The 27,425-nt window shown below is 40.3% G+C and overlaps 1 protein-coding gene across 2 annotated transcripts; it reads right to left on the reverse strand.

Annotated features, from left to right (window-relative positions):
• Window positions 1-686: 686 nt before the first annotated feature.
• heatr5b (HEAT repeat containing 5B) lies at window positions 687-25,786 on the reverse strand. Of its 2 annotated transcripts, none has more exons than XM_051126307.1 (36): window positions 25,732-25,786; window positions 25,233-25,359; window positions 24,437-24,648; window positions 23,129-23,237; window positions 22,889-23,038; window positions 22,117-22,288; window positions 21,604-21,758; window positions 21,245-21,494; window positions 20,707-20,862; window positions 19,193-19,443; window positions 18,979-19,090; window positions 18,732-18,884; window positions 18,542-18,641; window positions 17,025-17,138; window positions 16,776-16,935; window positions 16,428-16,603; window positions 13,827-13,932; window positions 13,546-13,736; window positions 12,744-12,903; window positions 12,474-12,663; window positions 11,858-12,027; window positions 11,543-11,690; window positions 11,200-11,379; window positions 8,716-8,976; window positions 8,375-8,556; window positions 7,797-7,865; window positions 6,981-7,160; window positions 6,622-6,853; window positions 6,176-6,403; window positions 5,965-6,092; window positions 5,707-5,851; window positions 5,022-5,279; window positions 3,793-4,011; window positions 3,571-3,722; window positions 3,178-3,391; window positions 687-1,648 (listed from the first exon to the last, which is right to left on the reverse strand). In XM_051126307.1, exons 2-36 carry the CDS (start codon window positions 25,356-25,358, stop codon window positions 1,341-1,343), a joined length of 6,117 nt encoding a protein of 2,038 aa, XP_050982264.1. In that variant the 5' UTR covers window position 25,359; window positions 25,732-25,786; the 3' UTR covers window positions 687-1,340. The 2 variants fall into 2 exon arrangements, with proteins under 2 accessions (XP_050982264.1, XP_050982263.1); XM_051126306.1 differs by having other exon boundaries at window positions 5,022-5,285.
• Window positions 25,787-27,425: the final 1,639 nt, after the last annotated feature.

The following is a 27,425-nucleotide window of genomic DNA, read 5'->3' on the forward strand; positions in this document are numbered from 1 at the left end:
CTAACAGGAAGAGGAGCTTTCCTGGCCATGACAATGGGAAGATGCACTAACTAACGAACTAGTGACCACAACACTTGGAATGGACTCAGGCCCTCTGGACTTGGGAAGCAAGTCCATTTTTTGGGAGCAGTATTGGAGCTATCAGACAGGCAGCAAGAGAAGTTTCCACAGCCCAATGTTTCGGTCGACCAGCAGACCTACCCGACATTTTTTAATAGCTGTCAGTGGAGAACGGTTTTGTTTTTGTTTTTTCTAGCCAGATCCAGAGTTTAGTTTGGCATCTACAAGCAAAGGCCTCCTGGGTCATGCAAACCAGCAAAACCCTTTATATATCTGGATGCTGTACAGGATAATACACTTTGCAGTGTGTTAAAATAGTTTGCACTTGGGAATCGTGTGCAGTGCACGCAAACAGACATCATGGACTATTTCAGCAGAGTACACCCAACAGTACATTTTGGAGGGGTCCTTTATATGAAACCCATTTCATAAATTGGAGTCTCTAGTTAAATCAGGGGTTAATTAGGGTGCTCCATGATCAGCACAAAACAAACTCACTTCTGTATTTCAGGTTAGCTTATTTACACAAGAACAACTGTGCAGCTTTTGCAGCTTATCACTAAGTGTCTATTTTGTTATGGAAAGTTCTGAAATATTGACAAATACAGAAATACAGACAAAAGTCATATATCATATAGTTTTACTTTAAGAATGACAGACAGAAGGCAGACATTACAATCAAGTTAAAAGCTCAAACAAAATGTCTAAAATATACAACAGATCCACAGACTGCAAATACATTTAAACAGAGATTCAGAACATGTTTGGTCTGTATACACTGACATTCACAGCATAAGTCGAGTAGTTTACACTTTTAATAATCTTGAACAGTAGTTTAAAACAATGCTCATCAGTTACTACAATCACAGGTATAATTTATAAGAAAAAAAAAAACTGGGAAATATGAGATTTAAATTATAATTAGATAGAAAATAATTAAAAAACACCAACCACGCAGTTAAAAAAAAAGTAATATGAGATTTAAATTATAATTAGATAGAAAGTAATACAAAAAAAAAAAAAAAAAAATGGGAATGTGCTGAATGAAATTTTTTTATATTTCCACCTGTGTTAAGCAAACTTTTAAAATGAGGTTCATCATTTTGACTTGTTTAGGGTGCATTTCGAAAGTGCCCAAACTAATGCTTGTAACAGACCTGAAGCTTACGACAGTGTCACTGTAACCTTTATTCACTTCAGAGGGGTGATTGAATTCACTGGAAAAACTGAACACCCACATAGGACTCCAAAGCAGCGCTGTGAATGTGAATGTGCAGTGACTAGAAGAAGCTGGTCTTGAGTTTGATGGTGGGGGCCGCTTGTACAGTCGGCTTTGGTTGTCCTGCCGCAGTCTTGGCTTTACTGTTGGCTTGTTTGGATCTGATGGCCGCCTCAAGGCGGGTCTTGAGTTCTGGTGCCGCCCCAATAACAGTCTTGAAGGCAGCAGGGTACAGAGGACCAGTGTGCATCAGGTTCTGAAGGGCAAACTCATGCAGGCCTTTAGAGGAGGCGGAGGCTGTAGAGAAGGTCGTCTCATCCAACAGGTATGAAATGAGGGTCGGGACCAGCAAAGCCAGTAACTGAACTCCTGTGTGAGACAGACCGGAGGAGTTTGAGGAAAGGAAGCTGGATCACAACTTAACATAAACTCTATATCTCCAACAATGTGTCTTAGTAAGATGAGACTGACATGATTCAAACATATAATGCAGTGCAATTAGAGATGCACCGATTGATCGGCCAAGGATTGGGAATTAGCCGGTTTTCCACATGACCGGCCTGGACCAGTCCTAGTCGATCCGTTTTGACGTCACGCTTGCGGTGACTGATAACGTATTTATGTCATGGCAGATGAAGGTTGCGCAGCTTAAAATGAGTATGTGAGAGAGACTCGTGCAGAAATTAAAACAAATGAGCGCAACAGCACTCACAGAAAGTTATAGATGCATACTGCGGTAGAAAAAAATATGATTTATAATATGATTTGGGTACGCAACATTGCATGACCAATATGATTTGACTGCGATGTGACACTAATTTTATACAATAGTAGTTCAATAAACAAGAAGTTTAAATTAAGCAACTTACATTCTAGACACAATATTGAACGTTTTTGCTCAACTTAAAAAATAGTTCCAATCAAAGCCACATCAGAACTGCTGCATGTCTCCAAGCAACACAGTGGTGTTTTGTTAATAAACCCACATTTTCGAATGATTCAAACCCATTCATAAAGACTAAATGACTCACTCATTAAAACAGTCTTTTAGTTTCATATTTAAAAGCAGCATTGCATTTTTCACAACATTTCTTATTTGTATGTTTAATAAATATTTAAAACATTAATTTTATACAATTATTTATGCATTTGAAATTTTGCAGCGTAAATGTCCAGATTGGGGGAATTGTAATGTTTGATTATTTTTTATTATGTAAATGTTTCGGCATTGGAAAAAAAAAATAGTTTTGTTCATATATGCTGTCAATTATACTTCTTAAAAAGAAAATCGGAATTGGCAATAATCAATATTGGCAGGTCACACTTACAAAAAACAAAAAACAAAAGACTGAATCAGCCAAGAAAATTGCAATCGGTGCATCTCTAAATGCAATCCAATGATGACTGAGAGATAAACAAATAAACGTTCCTCAAAAAATGTGAGATGTTTTGGAGGCTTGTGAAGATCAGTCCTCCACTGAGGAACAGTGAAAGTAAAGCTTCTGGAAACAATCGTTCCTTAAAAGATCCTGATGATCAGATTTGAGACTAAAAATGATTAATGGAGAATCAAGTAAAGCTGCTTCAGTCCAGCAAGTGTTTCTCTGGAAATACTACTAAAGTCATTCTTACGTTTACTAACAGGTAAAGATTTGACAACAAAAAACTGTTTGTACAATTACACTAAAAGACCTCTGACCTAAAAAAAAAAAAAAAAAAAAAAAAAAAAAAAAACGTAACTATCAATCAGATGACAGAAGACATGGAGCAGAGTGTGTGTGATAGGTTTAACAGTGATTTTTTGATTATGCTGAACACTTAGAAATTTGAGTATCAAATATGATACAGTAGCTATATTCGGTTAATTCCTAAAATCACTGGCCCAGCAAAGCACTTACGGTTCTGTTCCTCTCCCATGGCCACAAGGCTCTCCAACACTTTAACTCCTTCCTGGACGGCCTGCAGCTCAGCAGGTGTGGACGGTCGACTGTGCTCAACGGCCTTCAGCTTCTCCACCAGCACCGGAGCCAGCGAGTGAATGTAGGGTGTGGAGAGACTGCGACATGAGTGTTGGAAGACGGACAGCAGCAGCTGATAACAGCGAGCCTGAGTCTGCAACAAAACAACAAAACACAAAAACAAACCTACTTAAATGTTTTCATCAATAAAACATTCATCTGCCTTAGACTTAATTCAAAAATGCTCTATAATGCACTAATGCAGACACTGTGCTACACTGATTCAATAAGAAGAACAGACACATTTATAGCACATAATAAAGTGTAACTCACCCAGGGATCAGCAGAGTTGAGTCCATGTCTGTAACGCTCAATGCAGCCTTTCTGCAGGACGGAGACGCCGACCAACTCGCTGCTGGCCGACAGCAGAAACAGCGTGACGGCCGTCAGCAAACTGACTTCATCCACGCTGGCGCCGCACGCGTCTACAGGAGAGAGAGTGTCAGAAACGGCCGAGCCATTGGTGCTAAACACAGAAACAAGCGCCGGTCTCACCTGGCTGCGAGTACTGGAGTAGAGTGGCCAAACTGCTCCTGATCAGCGCGCTCCACTGCGTCTGGCTCTTGGGTGCCAGCGGTGAGCTGAGGATGGTTTTGATGGCCTGCAGAGCCGCAGACACGGGCGCAGGGACTGAGTTGTCGGATGTCTTTACCGCCGTCTCTCTCAACACGCCAGTGATCAGAAAGAGCACCGTGGGCAGGATGGTCATGCTTCCTACAGCAAGAAATAAAACTATACTTAGTTAAACTGGTTAATTTAACTCTATAAAGTCTGTTGCATCATATTTTACACACATTTCTAAGGCCTCTAATTGATTGATATGATCAGAACTTTGCTGTTAAACCGGTCTACTTCATGCCTTCTGTTGTCTGACTGATAGTTCAGAGTTTTTTTACCCAGTAAGAGGAGGAACGATCTTCCCAAGATTCCAAACCATCTTTGAGGAACATTTATTTGTTCATCTCTCAATCATCATTGGATTGCATTGCATTATATGTTTGGATCATTTCAATCTCATCTTACTAAGACATATTATTGGAGATACAGAGTGACCACTGATATTTACATCGTTTTATGTAAGCATCTGCTTTAAGATCTCATTGATTTACATTAATTTCATCATATAAACACCAGCATCTGCGCTAATTTGCATATTTTTGCTCAGTTTGAGCCTGAAAAAGACTGAGCTGTTTTCTTCTCCATATTCTTACTGTATCAGACTATATGAGCTATAAAAGCCAAACGTATAAAATATACAATGTATAAACTGTATAAAATATACATAAAACATATTTTTTTTTAGATTTTCTATATAATTCTATATTATTTTATAACTATTGTAAGGCAGAAAAAAAATTATTAATAAATTCTATATCATTGAATTTTTACAATTTTTTTCTCTTTTACTAAGTTCATACATATTTAAACAAAACCTAATCATTGCATCGATACAGCAGATACATCTTTAGGAGTATCATCTCTAACTTGTGGCATATGATGTTTTTAAATGTGAGGTAGATTTGCCACAATATCATAATTTTCACACCAGTACAGTATCCGTGTTTTATAGTTTTACCAGTTTTAGCGCTGGTGCTATAGGGGAATTTTTTTTCTGTGCAATTGCTGCACAATAATTTAAGGGAATCTGATTCAAACTATAAAAAAGTGTCCCAATAAGAGTGCTGTGGCGGTGTGAAGCGCAAAGGAGCCCCGGGTGTGTGTACCTGCAGGAGAGCAGAGTGATGGCAGCTCGGCGAGGGCCGTGACCGTGGCTGCCACCAGCCGGTTGCTGTCGTCAGACAGGTGTTGAGGTGGTTGTCTGGTTGTATCGGTGTCCTCTGCTTTCAGCTGAGGCAGATGACGCACCAAGATAAAGACGAGCAGCTCCATCGCAGCAAACACCAGAGATTTTCCTGGAAGAAGCTCCCCGTTTTCTCCTCCTTCCCCGAGCGTGGAGACACACTCGCCCTCTCCACCGTCCTCTACAGCTGCCACAAAACACACAAACACAACACCAACAACTATTGCTGACAGTCTGTAGAACATGTGAGCTGAACTGTCAATTATCAATGTATGCAAATTCATCCACAGCATTATTTACCATTATATATGCACACAAACACATACACACAATGCCAGTCAAAAGTTTGGAATAAGTAGATTGTAATGTTTTCGTGTTTGCGTTTATTTGATCACAAATAAAGTAAAAACTGTAATACAGCGAAATTTTATTACAAATTTAAACAGTTTTCTAATTGAATATAATGTAATTATATTCAGATAACTGATCAGGACATCCTTAGTCACTTTTACTCTCCAAATTGCTTCCCAAACCTTCAGACGACCTAATTTAGTTGTCATATTAACTACAGCGATGTTAAGAACATGTAACTGTGACTTTCTACTCACTCTTGCTGCTCCTGATGTGCTCCAGATGCTCTTGTGCTGCACGGATGGTTTTCTGCACGACTGTCGTCACCTGCAGCTGCACGCTGGGAGGGTCGCGTGTTAATAACAGCCGGTGAAGCACGTTGAGCAGCTCCACAGCCAGCAACTACCACATGCAAACCATGAATTACAGCATTGAAAAAGGTACAAAACAGCACATGCTGTTCAGTGGCTCATGCCACTGCGTTTATGATAAAGATGCTGAGTAACTGCTCTGACCTGGTCTTCTGCGATGTGCGTCCGAGCGCTAGGTGAATCCAGCAGTGTGCAGAGAGCATACAGACATGACATCACATCCTCGATGGGCTCCTCAGCCCGAGGGAAACACAGGAACTCAATGCTGATGCCTAAAACAAAGCGAGAGACATTAGTGCCCTTTACATACTTGAAGAGAACATGAAAAGAAATCCCAGCCTCGTGAATAATTTACCCAAAAGAAGGTGCAATCTGTCTTTCACTAGGTCATCAGTGTTTTTCCCCGCGGCAGAAGCCACTACAGGTCCGCTGACGGGAGCACTCTTGCCCTCCGCAGAGTCTTCAGCCGTACCGAAGCCTGTGCTACTGAGCCACAGGGCCTCAGCGTGCAGGACAGACGCCCATGAGTTACGGTAATGAAGCCTGGCTGTGTCTATGGTCTCGGGAGTGTAGAACGCCCCTCCTGAGGAACACATGAGCAGGAGAAACTGAATACTACTGGTTTCCATTGAACAAGTACAACAATAAATACAATTCGTCCCAGAATTCAACCTTTTATAAGACCTGTACTTAAGAACAAACGCATTATCTCAAAATAAATCACGTATCTCAGATTCTTTTACTAATTAAACAACTAATTACTATTTTAAGGACCTGTGGGGACTCTGGGTTTGACTTTACCTTCAGGCGGCAGCTGACTGGAGAACTCCGCAGGCAGGGTGAGCAGCGCATAGTCCCTCAACACCGCCAGCCACAGACGGCTGAGAGACGGCAGCTCCGGCTGAACCAAAGTCATCAGGCTGTCTGGAGGAAGAACGTCTCCTTCATCTTCCACATCCTCATCCTCACCCTGAGGAGGGCGCACTGGCCTAGACTGAGACTCCTTCTTTATGTTCATAGCCACTACGAACACCTGAAACCAGATAGAGTAAGTAATGCCGATAACGATAGGAGGTTGTTGATTTATTTTAAAAGGCCATTATCATTGTTCTTCATAAATGCAGCAGCTGAAGGGCCACAGCTGTAAGGGTTTAACCCACCTCAGCCCATGCCTTGAGCACAGCTAGTTTCTCCATAGTAGTGGCGCTCTCACTGTACAGCTGGCTGGACTGGCCCTTGCCCGCCTGAACTTTGTCCAGAGAGGATACTAAGAGGTTGTGGACGCGCCGCAGGTCATTGAGGTCACTGACAACACCACTGCCTATCCATGCACTGCACACCTGCACAAGAATTATGAGAGAAACCACTGACAAACACCGAAGATGCACTGATGAAGACGATCAAAACTGGGTTGATTTTGTTGACATTGGAGTTAAAGGCTCTTCCAGAGTGGATTTTGAATTTTTATTTTTATCACTCCATAAATTTAGAAAATACAAATCAACAGACACATCAAAATACATTTCCACAATGTTTTTAGGAATAAAATGACATAAGAACAAACTCTGTAAAGCCTTCAGAATAGAGACTGTAACATTTGGTGCAAGTGCTGACATGAGAAAAAAAACCTCACAGCCTTTAAAGATTCGTCACTGAAAAATAAAGATGTGAATACATTATTTATTACAAGTGTAATTAACACTTTAATGTGTATTTTGGACGTTTTCTTTTTACTCTTCTGTAAGGCAAAATCAGCCAAAATCTCAAAACTGACTAGTCACCCTTTCACAAGGTAGTAATTTGTAGTATTTAAGGGTAAATAAGGTACAAAGATGTACTTTTTGCTTTTGCACCTTAGGGTACTGCCAAGTGACAACTTTGTACATTTTTTTTTTCCTGAGAGTGTTGGGTTGAATTTTGACTAGCTGAATAAAGACTAGGTGGTGGTATAGTCTAAAGATGGGCTTCACATTTACCTGGCAGGCTTTGGCAGTGATGTCTGAGGGTGTATCTGGAGAAAAGGCTGGTCGGAGCGCAGCTCCAACCTATGGTTTAAGAAAATAAAATAAATTCATTAATGTCAGCATGAAATGAAATTCACCCCATCTATTTTCTAAACGCACATTATAGATAGGTTTTTATTGTTTTAAAGTGTTTTGAGCCAGTAATGAGCTGGTACCTCCATTTCATTGTGACTTTAAAATGTGTATACAGTGTAAGACAATGAAACAATACCAATCAAAACATCAAAAGAAAATGCGTCAGATATATGACGAAGCTCATTTCATTCTGAACTTGAACATTTAGCATGCACCGAGCTAAAATGAATTACGATAAGCTGAAAACAAGCAGGGAGAAATAATTGATTAAAGATAATCTCTAAAATGTGCTGTAAAATACAACTTAACTGACATGTTGATTCAAAGTGTGTTTGTGTCTTAATGTGGTTTCATACTGAAAGAGTCACTACCGGTAGATGAACATGTCATATGACCGAACACAGTAAATGAATGAGTGACATTTACAACACTGGGCACACACTGAGAAAACTGACATTGGCCTGGTACTGCTCCAGTATCACATGACCAGGGAACTCGGGCTCCGGCACAGCGGCGAACTTCTTAATGATGTCCTCAAGAGCCTGCAGACCAGCCATGCGCAGCTGATTACTGTGGTCTGTGGCAGCCATGAACGCCATGCGAATCAGATCACACAAGTGCAGCACGAGGAAGTCACCTACGCAAGATACAGCAAATCATATTTTATTCCCATTTTAAATGTGCTGGTTGATCACACAAAGTTCAACCAAAAATGAAATTTCTACTGTTATTTACTTCCAATATGAAATGAATTCAAGGAGGGAAGGAGTGTGCGTGATGTGTCACAGATGTTTACCTTCAGGGTTTTTAGCCTTGGCGACACGAGCGGCGGCCAGGTCAAAGTGGGCCTTGTCTGCATTTTCACAGAGATGAATGATACGGCACAGACAGTCGGCAGCAAATACGCGAGTAACCCAGCGCGGCGCCACGGACGGTTTGGACTTGTCGTCCTGACCCAGTGATGTGAACATGATGTCATCATCCATCTCATCCTTCTTCTCAGAGTCTTCCTCCTCTTCCTTCCTTCTGCCATCGGACGCAACAGTCCCACCAACCTCTGCAACACAAGCATAGCCAGTTAGTTATTTAATAAGAAAAACCTGATTTGGCCTGACATCAGTATCAAAACAACCCTCAGACAGCAAATAAAAGGTGTTGTTCTGCCTCATATGCGTCTTGCCTAAAAAAAAAAAAAAAAAATCTAATTCATCGCATTCTTAAAGTATTACAAACTAACAAATACTTAGTATTACACTAATAAAGCAATGGTAGCACTTTGTTTTACAGTCCTGTTCTGCATGTACATACTATGCACTTACAATAACTGGGTAATAACTAGGTATTAAACCTAAATCTTAACCTATGTTAAAATTTGTAGTCTGTGTAGTTACTTTATATTACTCAGTCTTTTCTTATATAAGTACTAGTGGAACACAACACTGACAAAAATGATATCTGAATATTTATTTTGTTTAGTGTTTTTTTGTGCTGGTTTTATGCCTGTCTGACTAACAAAACGTTCCATATTCTTCACATTACATCAGCAACATAAACTAGCTTGTTCACAATGAGGCAGTATTTGATTTCTTAAACTGATTTCAAGGGGATTTTTACATTTGTAAGACCATTTTTATAACATATGTGTGTCAGATTCTTCTTACATTTAATCACTGCAGGTGTGGCACAAAAGCTGCATCTGAAATGGCATTCACATGTATTTACTCACTGTTTAATGCAATTGCATTAATAATGCATTTTTTTTATTGAATATTTAATTATGGGGGAAAATGGGCCTCTATATTACTTTTAACTTTAGGGTCACTCTAACAGCATCAAATATCACACACAAGTGTTTTTGTTTGGTTTTTGCCAATGTCAGCTTACACATTATGATATTATTGTAGATTATATATATATATATATATATATATATATATATATATATAGTACTGTGCAAAAGTCTTAGGCCACTAGTATTTTCATCAGCTAAAAAATGGTTTAAAGTCAGTTAAAGTCTGTCTTTTTCTGTAGTGTGTCAGTAGGAAATATCAGATTACATTTCCAAACATTCATTTTGCCATTCATCGTAATAATCCAGTGAGATTTTTGTTTGCACAAGGAGTCTGACAACAGCGAGTGCTCTGCACAGAGATCTGATCTCATCATCATCCAGTCTGTCTGGAATGACATGAAGAAACAGAACAAACTCAGACAGACTAAATCCAGAAGAACTGTGACAAAGTCTCCAGGATGCTTCAAAAACCTACCTGCAAAGCTGCAGCACTGTTAAAAGTTTTAGGCACTTTTAGTGTTTTAGGTGTAAAAATGCTGTAAAATGAGGATGCTGTCATAAATAGATTTTCTTTATCAATTACCTTCTATTAACTAAATGAAATCAACATCTGGTGTGACCATTCTTTGCGTTTACGGCAGCTTTTGCCCTAGGTGCACTTGCGCAAAATTTTTCAGGTAGCTTTGCAGGTAGGTCTCTTGAAGCATCTTGGAGACGTTGCCACAGTTCTTCTGGATTTACTCTGTTTCAGTTTGTTCTGTTTCTTCATGTCATTCCAGAGACAGACTGGATGATGATGAGATCAGATCTCAGTGTGGAGCACTGGCTGTTGTCAGACTCCTTGTGCAAACAAAAATCTCACTAGATTATTACAATTAATGACAAACAGAATGTTTGGAAATGTAAACTGATGTTTCCTACTGACACACTACAGCAAAAGATAGAAATAACTTACTTTAAACCATTTTTTAGCTGGTGAAAATACTAGTGGCCTAAAACTTTTGCACAGTACTGTGTATATATATATATATATATATATATAATACACCCCTAGTAAGTAATGCGGTGATAATGATCATTATTGATAACTATTGTTGATAACATGATAATTATTAAGAATATTTTGTTTGTACATGAATCACATGGCTTAGATTGTTCTTTACATGCTCTATTAGAAGATGCTTGATAGGTACAATTTAGAAAATCTAATGTTTTTTACAGTGAAAAAGTGGGCTTGTTTTAGTGAAAACCAGTCTGAAGAAGTTCTCGGTTAAGTAGTCTAAAAGGAAATCTGGATAAAAGCATTAGGACGCTTTATTCAGTCCTTATGGCTGCAGTTTCAGACAATTTCTTGTTATCCCACCCTGTAAACTCATTAGAATCATGCAATATTTACATGCAGGACCTATAATGTACTACTTTATTTCATTCTAGTCATAAAGCACTATGATTCTCAGCTCAAAAACTCTGCCAATGAACTCTTGTTACCCGTAGTAGCTGCCAGAACATCTTTGCAGAGTTTGAGCCAGTGAGGAAGTTTCTCCACAGCCAGAGACGAGAGCATGTGACCTAACGTGTCGTGAATGTCCGAGCACAACTTCCTGTCCGTCTCACGGTCCAACATTCCAAACAGAACACCTTCCAAACCCGTCTCTGTGATGTTCAGATCTGTAAAATCATAAATGACCAGATAAAACCGATTAAATCTGTCTGCTTTCTCACAGGACACTGTGTAGTTGAATGTCCACAGCAGACTTGCAGAGATTCGCTGCACATCCCAGTATTGGGAGGCTTGGACTGGAACAGAAATATTATGTGAAACATTACGCACTGATGCTCATGTTGTCTTTGCTGTCTCCAGCTCTCCTGGCGAGACTCATAGCGTACTCGCAGACCTCCGCAGCCTCGCGCTGAGCCAGCTGCCGGAGACACGCCACAGCGGCCCGCCGTAACAGCAGGTGAGAGCTGCACAGATGCACCTGCGCACACGCAAACACACATCACCTACTGCCAGACACACGTGTGCATGTGCTCGCCATATATTCACATATGCACATTTATTATTATATGGCAGCCAACCAAAAAATGACTCCCTAAGGCTCTAAATGTGAATGTGTTAAATCTATAGTTGAAGAAGCAGCCTTACACAGAGGCTGGGCACCAGGCTGGACAGGTTGACGTGTCGCGGTGCAAACATGTGCAGCTGCTGCAGACAGGAGATCGCCGCCGCCTGGACCAGAGAGTCCGAGTGATCCTGCATGATGGCGCAGCCCACCAGACACGACGAACGGATCGTAGAGATGCTGCCACTGTTACCTGGCCAAAAAAAACCAAGAGTTAGAAACAACAAAAGCCCTCTTCTCCACACATGAGACAGGGGAAAATGCAATATGTGATAATGTGCTCACTTTTCTTTAAGTAGCTTTACACACCTCTTCTTGTTAAAGAAATCTGACTCTAACTTCCCAGAGTATCTTGCCAGTTCAAATGAGCAATTAGACACAAAATAACTTGGCGTCTTATGCACATTATGTATAATATACAGTGTTTACTACTGGATTTTGTAGATGCATCAAACTGGTGCACTGACAAACACGAGCTGGTCAAGTCAGCAAAGTGTGAAAAATGCAGCACAACAGACTATAGATTTATAACCTACAGATTTATAGATTTTTATGTTATAATGAGAAGTGTAAAAATATTTTTGGTTCATTTTAATATTGTGGTGGGCCGCCAATGCTATGTTTCAATGCTTTTGGTACCCTGTAGTTCTGGGCCGACGGTGGTGATGAGCGCTCCGAGACACCGGCCCAGACACTGATGCACCTCTGTGTGTGATGGGGGGACCGTCAGGAGCAGTGTCAGCACCAGAGACAGGGTGGGCTCCACATAACCACGGTACATGGGTCCGCTGGAGTCCACAATCAGAGCCAGAGAGTGCAGTGCCCATGTCTGAAACGACCACACCAACTCATCACACATCTGATTTTAACAGCACCAGAACGCTCTCCAAACACTGTCTCACAGCTCACCTGGACCTCGTGACACGTGGCGTCTTGAGCCAGGGCCAGCAGGATGCTAACGCTGGTCTTGAGATGCTGTCCCGATCCAATGCCGCCCACGTAACGGTGCAGGCAGCCTAAAGCCAGAGAGTGACCCGTCCTCGACACCACGTCACGCGCCGACTTCAGCCTGGAGAAAAATATCACAGACAGAAAAAGGCATAAACATTCAACAACAACATCCATGCCATGATTCTGTCCTGCACACAGTGATGATTTGTAGGGCTGCGACAATAAATCAATTTGTGGATCGATTCTGAGATCTTCTGAAAACACTGCGATTCTCTTTGGAACTGATTCTTAGATTTTAACAGCAGATGGTGCTCCAATCTAGTTTTTTTATCCGCATACTCAAATGCTCACATAGAAGAGTGCTGAAGAGTGCTTGTGCGTTCGGCTGAGTCATGTAATTTTACCCTCCGCTCAGAATGCTTTTATGATGCGAGATTAATGCAAACACAGCCCACTGTGAACACCCTTGCAATTCGCTTCAACCTTTTCGAATTGTATGAATGATTATTTTAGGTTCAAGTATGTGTAAGGGTTTGGAAACAAGCAGAGCACAGCTGTTTCTAAAGCAAGCGGTGCCATCTACTGTTCAAAACTAAGCTCAGAATCGATTTGAGAAAGAATCTCGATTCGTGATGCATCGATTTATTGTCCCAGCCCTAATGATTTGAATGTGATGAGAAAGACTGGGTGTGAGACACATTCTTGTATTCAACTTCAGCAAAAAGCTGATATCTCTGCTAAAAGTGTTTAGCCTGCATACTTGTCAAAGCTGTGCTGTGCCATCCTGGCAATGAAAGAAGCTTCTCCTACAACTTGTGCCATCCTGCCCAGAGCCTCTCCAGCGGCGCAGCGCAGAATGGGGTTGGGGTTGTCCAGCGCGCCCATCACGAGCGCTAGAGCTGATTTACGCACCTCTTCCGGGCCGAGACTGCTCTTGTTCTCAGCCAGACCCTGTACAAACACAGAAGCCAATCAACATTATGAATATATTTTAAACAATTCTATTAAAGGTTGATGAACTACACCAGGCAGGAAACGAACCTTGAGAGCGCTCAGCACTGCAGTGAATATGTTCAGCTGCACGGCCTGCTGACGGACTCCTTTAGCTTGTTTAATGCATTCAGCGAAGTGATCCAGCATTTGCAACCTGGAATAGACAGCAAGACATGAAATAAATCACAGCCAAAGCTCTGAAACAACAGGAATGGCTAATGCTATTAGACTGCCTGACTAGAGTAATTTCATCTTTATTGAACCAGCAAAACCAAGCAGAACAAACACTACCGGCTGTTTTCTTTGCAAATATATAGCAAAATCTAATTGATTTGTGTGATCAAAGCTGAATTTTCAGCATCATTACTCCAGTCTTCAGTGTCACATGATCCTTCAGAAATCATCCTAATATGGTGATAAAGCAACACGTCATATTACTACCAATGTTGAAAAGTTAATATTTTTGTGGAAACTGTGATACATTTTATTTTTCATTCCATGATGAATAGAAAGTAAAAAAAAAAAAAACAGTAAATATTTGAAATAGAAATCTTGTGTAACATTATAAATGTCTTTTCTAACACTTTAGATCAGTTTAATGCATCCTTGCTAAGTAAACGTATTAAAAATATAGCTGCAAGCAGCAATTGCGGGGCAAAGCACAATCAGAGGCAAAACAAGCAGCTAAGCATGGCATGGAGTGGCAGACCAACTGCAACAATGAGTAATTAAAGCCATTCTAGGCTGATTTTAGTCAAAATGGCAGAAAAATCATAAATACAACCTCTAGTAATATGATTTAATGGGATAATACTTTTGACCAATATGTGGCATTGTTATTAAATCAATGTGGTGTGTTCTGTGTTTGATCTCAATATGTCTTTGCAGAGATAAAGCCTCAGACGTAGTCTGGCATAATGCCTCAAATTTGTTGCATTGCTATACAAAAATGGTTTTGTCTTTCAACACAAATCCATAACTTTTTGTCAGCACAATCTGAAGATGATGTGATTCGATTTTAGTGAAAATCAGACTAACAGTCAAGGAAGAGTTCCAAAAGTAGGTTTCCAATGTAAATCAAAGCAGACAGAAAGTTTGGTTGACTATGGCATAATTGGTATCTATGTTGTTGGCATTAACCAAAGAATATTTAGAGACCACTTTCATTACAAAAGGCTAATACAATCAAAAGTTATTAGCATTTTTGGAAATTTCATTATTAATGGTTAATGATGGTTTATCACTCTTGACCAACAGGTGGCATGGTCAGTGTGAATCCAAAGAGACCAGTTTTGTGATTTTTGGCCAAAGCATTCAGAAGTTCTAAACAAAAATAGACATTTTTCATATCTCCTGACCACTAGATGGCACTGCGCCAAAACACTGCAGGTAGCCAAGGCATGTTGTTATAACACACACCAAGTTCGGTCTCAATATGCCAAACCGTTGTGGAGATGTAGCCTCACATCCATTTTTTGTGTGCTCTTCATAAAATTAGTTCATGAGTTATTCGAGAACAGTTTGACTAATAAACTTTCCTTCCACAACTTTTTGCCATCATGTTCTGAAGATGACCTGAGTCAAATTTGGTGAAAATCAGACAAATAGTCTAGGACTTTGGTTTTCCAAACTATAAAAATACCCCCTTAAAAAAAACTAAACCTTAATTTGTACAAGCGGTGGCGCTACAGAGTTTGAGTTAGAGACTCCAAACCTGCTGTGGTTAATGTTGGGACTGTCCTCTATCAGTGTGCCAAATGTCATAACTTTCCCGCAAGCGGTTCTATGGGCTGCCATAGACTCAAAAGTGGAAACGGAAGCCGAAGACGAAGAAGACGAAATCTAATGGATACGAGAGGTGCCTTTTCTCACCTTGGCCCCTAAAAATCTTACTGACTCTTTTCAGGGCTCTCAAGTGTCACGCATTGAGCGTGACAGTCACTCATTTCGGTCTATTGTCACGCACTCCCGCCACACATTGTATTTCTCACGCAGAAAAAACTATTTATAATATATTTAATATACCGCAGCGCCCAACATTTCTCTGGCCGCGCCGCTCTCGCTATGGAACCGGCAGGATTCAAGCGCGTCTCCCCTGGAGTTCTTAGTCGAGCCACTTATCAGCCAATCAAAAAAAAGAAATAGGCTACACAATAGCCAATCAGAAAATAGCACTATTGTATCTGGGTAAGATTTAACGCAACAACCAATGAAAAAAAGCATCCTGAAATTGTTCACCATCTTCCTCGTTCACCCACAGAGGAAACCACTGGAGCCCCGAGCATCACTTTGAGCACAAAGTAAGTAATGATCTCCTGTTACAGCAAATTCACAACTTGTTTGACACAAACAATATTATGACCACTTGCCAGCTGTTAGAGAATGTTTCCCAGATAATTAACATCAGTTTTTATGGAGCACCCCCATTCCACACCCCCAGGTGGGGGGGGGGGGAATGAGATGTCACTCTTGCCTGTCTTCAAAACTTGAGAGCCCTGTCTTTTTTACCTTTTATATGATAGTGTATTTGATCTTTAATATACAGATGGACTTTTGACCGATAAAATATTGTCTGTGACCCCAAATGACATCAAATACAAAAAAACAAAAGAAGGCCAACATGGCCAACACAATGCTGTATGAAAGTACCTGTGTTTAAAAGAGACGTGAGGAAAGACAACTCCAAACAGAGCGACAGAGGCGTCGATCACAGACACCCCGAGCGGCAGCGGTCCAGGTACGGCCTCCACCGCAGGGACGCGCAGGTATATGGAGGACGGGTCGTGTTCGAGAGCGCCGCTGCCTGATGCGCTGTTGGGCTGCAGCTGTGTCACACAAACACATCACAGAATTGCAGAGAAGTCACGCTAAATGAATCCTGTGCACTACGAAAAGCTGCAGACAATTATTAAAGCCAAACACCGGGGGTTATAATGTGAAATATAAAATGCACAGTCGCTATTCACCCTATTTTCTGCACATCTTTAATGTGATTACCTGATCCTCAATGGATTTATGATCTGTTTCCTGAAGCCACGAGCCCATCAGCACACTGTCGTCATAATGGCAGAGCGAGCGCAGCAGAGACGTGGTGGTGTTGGCCGAGTTATCTGTGAGCGTGAACTCTGCCACCAGCTCCCTCAGAAGAGCGTTGAAACTGCCTGTGAATCATGGGGAAATCATAACGCATAATCAGCTCTCATGTCATCAGTGCTGACAGCAGCAGTGCAGGGGTTTGTGACGGACTTGCCTTCGTATGTCTTGGGCGGCAGCAGCGCCAGTATGTCGTAGAGTCGCAGTCGGACCATGGCGGCGCTGGCCTTCAGATGAGCTCCGTGAACCTTGATCACTGCAGGGACACTGCACACCAAAACAAATGTTTGAAATGCATCTTGTGTCTTTTAGCAGAACTGGGCATAAGAGAAAAAATCTGACACAGCAGAACATGAGACGGCTTTTCAAATGTTTTACAAATCCTACAAATGGTACACCATGTTTTATTCAGGTGTTATGAAAAAAATTATATATGTGACTTTTCATTTCTCTATTCTGACTTTATTTCTCAGTTTATATCCCAAAATTTGTAATTAACTGTGATACATTTTATTATTACATATTTACACAAGATTTATATTTCAATTAAATGTTATTCTTTTGAACTTTCTATTCACAAAAGATTAAAAAATAACATGTATCACAGTTAATTCAAAAATTTGAGATCCAAACTTGCGAGAATTGCGAGAAAAAGTCAGAATACAGAGATGAAATTTACATTTATTATTACATATTATTACATTTTGAATTAACTCAAAGAATTGCAAACCTGCCTAATTTTGTGGACAAAAGGATTGGTCTGGATCACAAAATGCATTTTATGAACAAAATATTTATTTTGTGAATACAGTATGTGATTTTGCATGTTAAAATGAAAATAAAATAGAATGTACCGACATTTACTCAATGCAATATGAAGTTTGGGATGCAGACAGATCCTTTCATCCACAAAATTAGGTGGCCCTTAAAAATAATATAAACTTAGTTCTGTGAAAAAGTCTGAATTCTGAGACATTACCTTGGAATTGCAAGAAATAAAGTCAGAATTGTGTGTTACAAGCATCATGTTTTATAGTAGTCAGTCGAAGTCACCTTTTTTGGTGGAGACTGGCTTTTATATTTATGGAATCAAGTAATTTTGTCTGTCCTCACTGATAGCAAAAATGCTTTAAAAAAAAAAATTGCAGCCAGTCAAAATATATATGATATTTAAACTACAGTTACGTGGAGCAGCATTTTAGACGCATTTTAGCATTTTTGATGGTGAGCGGCAGCAGGACATTAAAGGAGAAGTCCACTTCCAGAATAACAATTTACAAATAATTTACTCACCCCCTTGTCATCCAAGATGTTCATGTCTTTCTGTCTTCATTTGTAAAGAAATTATGGTTTTTGAGGAAAACATTTCAGCATTTTTCTCCATATAATGGATTTCATTGGTGCCCCGATTTTGAACTTCCAAAATGCAGAGACGTACTATTGAATCACGCCGAAAGGTCACGCGGAACTACAGACCCAGTGTTATATATATATATATAGACACACACTAGTAACAAGTAACAAGTAGTTCACTGGTTTCAAAATGCTGACTGCTCAGTATTTCATCCAGATAAAAACAGATGAAATATGACATCTTACGCCAAGCGCTTCTCAGGTCCTATCATTACAACAGAAATAGTGGCATAAATACTGTGTTGTGTCACACTCACTGAGACATCATGGTCATGGCACACTCGATGGGCGTCATCAGCCTACGGATCACGTCCTCCGTCAGCAGCTCTGGACAATGAGCCACAAAACTGCGCATGGCTGTGTGGAACAAGCAATATGAACTTTTCACAATGCGTATTGAAAAACACAGCAGAGAACATGACAGAGGGATGATCTGAGGTGTTTTACCACAAAGAGCGCCGGCACGACCCTCCAGCATCACCTGCCAGCTGAAGGAGTCTCCTCTGGCCTTCTCGGCCTCCAGCTCTTTCTGAGAGCGAGGAAACACGTTACGCCACAGCAGCAGCATCTTCGGCAGATGGTATCGCACTAAAGATGGCCCTGAGAGGATGAAACAGCAAAAGGGCTCATTTCACTAGCGTGAAGCATTCAGTTGTGTTTCTAGCATGAGAAGTGATGTGCTTGATTGACTCACCTAAGGTCATGAGGGCTCCTAACAGCAGCCAGCCCGCTTGAGTGCGCTGGAGAGACAGACGGCTGTTCTGGGCCGCAGAGCGCAGCAGGTCTTCAGCTATACTCACCACCATCTGAAAGACATTCGAGCTGTATTAAATTACAGTATTCTGACAGTACTACTGTATCAATACGGACATGTACATTCTTCAGCATCCAGTGTGAGTGAGTCAGACCTTGCCCTTGGAGTGTGGGATGCCCAGAGGACACTGATGGACTCCTCCCAGCAGAGCCGCCATGGCGAAGCTGTATCCGCTCACAGCCTCCGGCGAGTTCTTCAAGTTATTGATGCACTCGGCGCAGCGCTCCAGGAGAGGCGTGAGCTGGTGCGGCAGAGCTACGGCGACGCAGCGCAGACACCAGGCCGCAGCCAGACGCGCAGCCATGCTCGGGTGCAGCAGCACTGATGTGACCGTCTCTAAAAAACCTAAGCATTGCACATACAGTGTGTCTGTTCATTTGTAATGTACTCTGTTTATACACTACCAGTCAAAAGTTTTTGGATCGTAAGATTTTTAATGTTTTTTAAATAAGTCTCTTCTGCTCACCAAGCCTGCATTTATTTGATCCAAAGTACAGCAAAAACAGTAAAATTTTGAAATATTTTTACTATTTAAAAGAACTATTCTATTTGTATGCATTTAAAAATGTAATTTATTCATGTGATCAAAGCTGAATTTTCAGCATCATTACTCCAGTCACATGATCCTTCAGAAATCATTCTAACATGCTGATTTGCTGCTCGAGAAACATTTTATTATTATTATTATCATCATCATCAATATTTAAAACAGCTGAGTAAAAATGTTTCAGAATTCTTTGATGAACAGAAAGATCCAAAGATCAACATTTATCTGAAATAAAAAAAAGTTTAGAGTCAGTGTGTGTAAAAATATATTTGGTAACACTTTAGTAGAGGGAACAATTCTCCCTATAAACAAGATGCTTTTTAGCATGCTTATTACTAACATATTGGCTATTTATTAGTACTTATAAATCACATATTCTGTGTGAACATATTCGCCATCCCCAATCCTACCCAATCCTAAACTTAACAACTACCTTACTAACTGTTAATAAGCAGCAAATTAGAAGTTTATTAAGGCAAAAGTCATAGTTAATGGTTTATTAATAGTGAGAATGGGACTTTAAAATGAAGTGTGGCCACATTTTTTGTTTGTTTTTTTTTGGGGGGGGAGTATAGAAATTAATACTTTTATTTAGCAAGGATGCTTTAAATTGATCAAAAGTGACAAAGACATTTATGATGCCACAAAAGATTTCTATTTCAGACAAAATGCTGTTCTTCTGAACCTTCTATTCATCAAAGAAACCTGAAAAAAATTCTACTCAGCTGTTTTCAACATCATAATAATAGTAATAATAAAAAATGTTTTCTGAGCCGCAAATCAGAATATTTGAATGATTTCTGAAGGATCATGTGACTGGAGTAATGACACAAAAATTAAGCTTTGAAATCACAGAAATAAATTACATTTTAAAATGTGTTCAAATAGAAAGCAGTTATTTTCAAAATGTTACTGTTTTTGAGGTACTTTGGATCAAATAAAAGCAGGCTTGGTGAGCAGAAAGGAATTCCCATCTGGAATGATTTTTCAACTTGGGCCAGGCTGGTACCTCATTGTTTGTAGCCAACTGAAACACAATATGTTTTTATGTAACTTCCTACCGACAGATGGTTCCTGGATCAGAGGGGAAGCAGTGGCGCTCAGACTCTGGACCAAACTGCCCAGCTCTTTAAGAGCACACACCATCACATGCTGACTGGCCGACACGTCTGCGGCCCCGGCCCGGTTCTCACTGCTGGGGTCATTCACTACAGCCTCTGTGAGAGACAGAGAAAACACGCGGTCATGAGGGGCTGAAACAGCTCGGTGTGGAAAACAGCATGACAGAACAGCATGCTGTCTTTAAATGAGATATATCTGAGATCTCATCACAGTATCTGAAACTCTCATTGAAACTCAATGAATCTGTCATGACCAGAGACTGACTGTCTTCACTGTCCTTTACATTGTGTCCTTCAAATTTTCAAAAATATCCAAAAAGAACATGACTGTATTATACCAAATAAAGGAAATTGTTTATGTTGATCCGGAATCTAGATCTGAACTGGATAATGGCACTGTAGCTCAGACACTGAGCACAGCTGTGATTCCAGATGCATGAATGAGTATTGACTGACAGTAAAGTGATCTCCATCTTACCCACGGCTCTCATCTGTTTGCTGATGGCCAGGCAGATTTCCTTCGCAGCGGCTATTTGAGCTTTCTCACCCAGCAGACCGCCCAGAGTCGCCCGCAAGGCGAAGGACACGCAGCGGCGTGAATACACAGCCTCCACATGAGTCTGCGTGGCCCGTGGATGAGCCACCAGCTCCAGCAAATGAGATAAAAACACGGCGAAATTACGCTCCAACCACTGACCGCCCAGAGTGGTGACGAACACAACATACGCCTGTACAGAGAGACACATATTATGCGTTTGCACAGTTTTTGTATTTTCATATTGAATTTTGCACTTCATATGAGTTTCAGAGATCAAGAGTGATAGTTCCCAGTCTCACCTGCGTGACGCCGACTCGCACCTCTCGACTGACTGACGCCCCTTTCAGCATCTCTCCTCCGCTCTTCAGGAAGCCAGAGCCTCCTCGCAGGAAGCCTGTGGCCATCAGCTCCAGAACCTCCTCTAGAGTCGCCCGCTTCACGTTCTGACGCATGACTGACCCGCAGCAAACAGAGAAAAGCTCAGACACGGACCTCACTCATATCAAGCACTAACCACTCCAAAGAAGCGCTTGATGCAGACACAAAACTAGGATTTCTGTGTTGCACTCACTATTAACATGCTACACTATACTAACATGATCTGAGAGGTTTGCATGTGTAGTTTAGCAAATGGCATCCAGTTATCTCATAAATAATAATATAATAATTTTTAATTCAATTTAGAGAGAGCAAATAAGAGGAATGTCACACTACTCATACAACATTCACACACAGATCTGCAGCCCTCCATCAATATAAATAAAAATGAAAGTAAACGAGCAGATGTTTGAGGCCTAACAGCTGAAACTGACCTGTGGCCTGTTTGGGCATCAGCGCTGTGGCCATGGCGGTTCCCAGCAGTGTGGATACAGCCACACGCACGCTGTACGTGGAGCCCTCAAGAGCTTTGAAACACAGTGTGGCCACATTCTCCAGTTCAGTGGTCCAGATGAACACAGCCTCGTTCTGCAGCTCTAATAAACACTGGACAATCACAGGAGCAATGAAACAGTAATATTGAGAAATATTATCAAAATCACATTTAAAAGAGCAGTTTTCTATGTGAATGTCTGTTAAAATGTAAATGATTCATGTGATCAAAGCTACATTTTCAGCATCATTACTCCAGTCTTCAGTGTCACATGATCAGTGCTGGGGGTAATGTATTACAAGTAACACGAGTTATGTAATCAGATTACTGTAGGTAAGTTAACATTTGTGCTTCATTTTTTTTATTGCTGTAAAGTGTTGAAATTTCTTCTCCTTCATTCTTCTGTACATATGTGAATTTATTTTTGCTTCAGCCTGAGGCTTATTCATTTTAGTTTTTGGTAAACTGTCACTTTTGAACAAGTTAATGCATTCTTGAAGAATAAAAATATTAGGTTTAAAAACTATTCATAAAAAATAATAACAACCAATAAACCACTTAAAGATGTGTTATACATGCATAACTGTATTACAGTGCTCTTCTCCCTAACAAAAAAATTAAATAGTCTTTTTTCACTAGATGTGCTGTTCAGACTAAATGATGTAGGACTGGAAAAGACTGACAACTTCCCTGTGTCTCTTATTAACGCTCACCTTTGCGACGGCACAGCGCACCGCCATTGATCTGTCCGTCAGCATTGAGCGGGCGTTCTTGTAAATGTCTCTGTGACAGGAGGCCGCCGCGCCACCGAGACCACTGAGAACTTTCTGCAGACTGAGCAAGATCTCACCTCGACCCTGAGACTGAAACAAAAACACACGACAGCTTGAGAAACCAACACCGTCTGAACACATCTGTCTGGAGAAGGCATATGTAGGTGAGAACTGCTGTACCTCTGCACTCTTCAGAGCTTTCAGGAGGTTATTGATGGTTTCAGGAAAAGAGCTGCCCAGCATTCGGCCCATCCTCTCATAAAACGCCCCGACACACGCCACGGCAGCGCTGCCAGCACACAAAACACAGGACACGTCACACACACATCTGATGCTCCAGAACTCACAAATACTCTTTTTACTTCGTTGGAATGGTACAAAATTTTGTGACTTCTGTGTTGTTCTTTCTATGTAAAGACAATTAAGACAAACGTGTGTTTATCTGCATCAGTTGGCGCAGTGTGAACTGGCCTCAAAACTGGTGTGCCTATGACAGAGCAAATCTTTGCAAATTTGTGAAATATAATCAATAAGTAGCCACAATGCAAAAAAAGAAAACTGCATAGCAATGAAGAGGTTTCAATTATGACAGACAAGAGAAAAAAAACTCCTTTGAGCAGCCCTGCATATAAACATGTATCCATACAGAGTGCTATACAGTCATCTAGTGGTTACACTATGGCATTACATATGAACATTATTTTTCCGGCCAACAGATGGCTCTAATTTTACTATTTTAATTGGATTTTATCCTTAAAAACTGCAAAAAACAACCACAATATTAGAAAATGTTAAATGGAACTAAACGGCACAGTTATTGTAAGAAATATTACTTAGTACTGTAAAAGTAAGTTTATTTTAATCTAAAAATATAACTGAACTAAAATATTGTACATTCATTTAATTGGGAAAAAGTTTGTGAGTTCAAGCGTGAGCCATAAGTTCATTAGGGCCAAATGACATTTTCTGTGAAACTATCTGTATTGTGAAAAGCGCTCCATAAATGTGACATTTGTAGCAACAGCCAGCAATGCATTGTATGGGTCAAAATCATTAGGATATCAAGTAAAGATCATGTTCTATAAATATATTTTGTAAATTTCCTACTGTAAATATATCAAAACTTAATTTATAATTAGTAATATGCATTGCTAAGAAAAACTTTAAAGGTGATTTTCTCAATATTTTGATTTTTTTTTTTGCACCCTCAGATTCCAGATTTTCAAATAGTTGTATCTTGACAAAATTTGTTCTATCCTAACAAACCATACATAAATGGAAAACTTATTTATTCAGCTTTCAGATGATGTATAAATCTCTATTTTTCAGTGACTGTTGACTCAATTTATGACTGGTTTTGTGGTCAAGGGTCACAAAGAATTGTAAATTTGACTTGAATCGCATGTCTCCGTGCAGTCCATTCAGTGTGTCGTGCTATTGTGTTCACCGCTCCGCTGACGACACATCTGCATGCGTGAGCACACTTACAGTTTGGTGGGTAAATACGCTGCGGTGTCATCTTTGCTCTTGATGATGTCATTGCACTTATCGAGCGTCTGGAAGACGGTGAAGGTGTCGCCGATGCTGTAGAGCACAGCCAGGTTCTTGGCCAGAAGTTTTCTGGTGGGCGGCCCAGGGGAGCTGCTGATCAAACCCGTCAGCTGCTCCACCAGCTTCTTCTGCTTCTCCTTCACATCCACCTGCGGACAAGCAGACGTCTCAGATCAGAAGAACAAGGCAACACATCACGAGAGAACATACAGCCGTGAATAACACTGGACTGTATGTCACACATCCACATCATTTTACATAATGGATCGTTTTCACTCATAAATGTTCTATGCCCAAAATAAACCACATACTGTACGTAAATATGACAAGTTGATAACCTCGTTTTCAGTGGCTAAACTCTTTTAAACCGACCTCAGTTCAGAAGACGCTAAACATCAAGAAAACATCTTGTGAAGCAGCAATTACATCAAAATATTTGGTAACATTACACACTAAAGAGCTAAACATCTAAGTCTAATCAAGATATGTGCTTTATTTACGATGACTCTTGTTTCTGTATGTTAGTTTGACTTTAAAATGAACAGCCACAGTTGTTCCGGTTGAGATATTTGACGTAACTGTTTGTTTCTTAAGAAAACAGATTAGAAAAGTAAAAACAGCACTGAAAACCAATTCAAGAAGCAATATTACTCTTTACTAACAACAGTATCAAACACAGTGATTTGTGACAGTGGTTTCCTCACATACACACAGGGTTTTGATGATGTTTTACCTTGTTGGCAGCTATAAGCACTTTATCCAGGAATCGGAGCCACTCGAAGATGAAGACGGCTCTCTTGGCTTCAGTGATGTGAGCCAGAGCCTCTTCATTCAGCAGTAAACTGTGTGCCAGCTCCATCCTGACAAACAAAACACAGGTGTCCCTGTCACAGATGAATAAAATGCTGTCTGATCTGACATTCAGCTGACAGCAGGACAGTGTTCTCCCAGTAACGTACAGTTCTGTATTTAACACTTCGGCGTGACAGAACGAAAATGTGTCAGACACTGCGTGAAACTGTTCAGTGAACAACATCATCAGCCTCACAGTCGATCATCCTCTCATATGAATGACATTCGTGGCCTAAACCGAGCAGCTAACAGACCACACTTATAACTCTACTTCTAAAGAAGAAGGATAATTTACCTTAATCAAGAGCAGACTGGGAATAATGACACGGCGGTCTGTCTAAACAAGCCAGATCTAGTTTATGAAATAAACGTTATCTTACCTGTTTTCCTTGTAGTGGTGTTTTATGTTTGCATTGAGACTGGTGGAAGGGTGACTGCGAGTCACTTCCGCTATCACAGCCAATGAATGGAGAGAATGCTGTCACGCTCGTGGAAGTGAACGTCACCTTCCTCCAGGGGGCGCTCGGTGGCCCAGGCCCAGAAATCTTCTAATGAACCATATTCAAGTCTCAAGTCTAGAGACGACTAAACACTGAAATGTTTCATAATTAAAACATAATAATTACACAGGTTCTTATGTCTAAATTAAACTTCGTCCAGCAATTACTGCGAAATTATTGGTTCCTCCTACCAGCGCTGAGAAAAGAAACCGATGCCACGTGACGATGAATTTCTGGGGCGTGTCCAGTAGCGCTGCGTCTTGACTTTTCTTGTCTTCGGATACAAATTATGCGTTTCTATGGCAACACTGTTAACTCAAGAATGAATCCGTGTAAGATGATGTTGCTGGCAACAGCGAAATGCCGCATTACAACATTAAGCAACATATTAAAGAGCACAATGTGCGTCAAATAATAATAATAACACGTTGTTTGTTATAAATAACGTAGACATGTTAATGTGTTGTTGAAAACTACAACAATATTCACAGGCAACCCTACACTAGACAAAGATGGATGGATAATAACAGCATAAAAAAAGCAATATGATTTTTTATAGAGTATACAGCTCTTTTTTTTTTTTTCTGAGTTAACAATGTTTAACATTTTTGTTTCATTTTGTAAACTACTAACAATATTCCTTCCATATCCCAAATAAAAATGTTGTCGTTTAAAGCATTTATGTGCATAAAATGACAACTGGTCAAAATAACAAAAGGAAAAAAAAGATGCTGTATTTTAGGCCTTGAATAATTAAAGAAAAACATGCTTATACCTATTTTACCCAATTAAACACCACAATGCTAATGTTTCACTTGTGAAGAGTTATATAAAAAACCATTATTGGATAGAATAACCCTGGTTCATCAGTCTTTCAGTCTTTCACATCGCTGCAGGGTGAACTTTGCTGGCACATTTTGAAAGCCTGGTTGTAGCACATTAGCAACTTGTGTGTGATCTTCGGTCGTTTAGTGACTGATGCCCAGTGTTTTAAAATCTCTTTATATTTTAAAACTCATAGTGTATTCGGAGTGGTTTCCTATTTCTAATTCTTGATTCCAAAGATGTTCAAAAATAAAATAACTGCTAACAAAATATGTCGTCTAAAAAGTCTGTGTAAATTGGCATATACTTTCATTTAGAGGCCAAACGCTGTTAAGAAGCAGAGCTGCACCTAGAGCACTTTTAACTTTAAAAGTGACTTAGATGCAGTGATTGGAGCGATATGGGATGCCGTGTCAACCAAAGGCAAAGGAAGGGAATACAATAACAACAACAAATGAGTTTATCCAATTCAGCTGCAACAAATAGTGGAAGAAAATGCGAGATTTACAGATTTTTTATTATATAGCATGTGACAGAGTTCATGAATCCAGAATGCTGAGGTTTCTTCACAAATGGGAAGACAGAACTGTTAAGAGAAGATCACAAACTGTTGGGAGACACAGCAGATACTGGGCCTGAGCACTGCACCACACTCACATCTGAACAAACAACCTAATTAAACAATCCTAGCAAAATCGCTCACCATTCACAATATGCACTAAAAAACTGAGAGTCTATTACAGTCTTTA

The sequence above is a fragment of the Labeo rohita genome, chromosome 13 (assembly GCF_022985175.1).
Source record: "Labeo rohita strain BAU-BD-2019 chromosome 13, IGBB_LRoh.1.0, whole genome shotgun sequence".
NCBI classification, from domain to species: Eukaryota; Metazoa; Chordata; class Actinopteri; order Cypriniformes; family Cyprinidae; genus Labeo; species Labeo rohita.

Coding starts and splice junctions, on each gene's coding strand:
- heatr5b (XM_051126306.1), bottom strand. CDS start 25,358: ATGGAGCTGGCACACAGTTTACTGCTGAATGAAGAGGCTCTGGCTCAC. Junction 23,039..23,128: donor AAGCTCTGAAGAGTGCAGAG/GTACAGCAGTTC, acceptor TTTTTGTTTCAG/TCTCAGGGTCGAGGTGAGAT. Junction 17,139..18,541: donor GCCATGACCATGATGTCTCA/GTGAGTGTGACA, acceptor TTTGGTGTGCAG/TGTCCCTGCAGTGATCAAGG.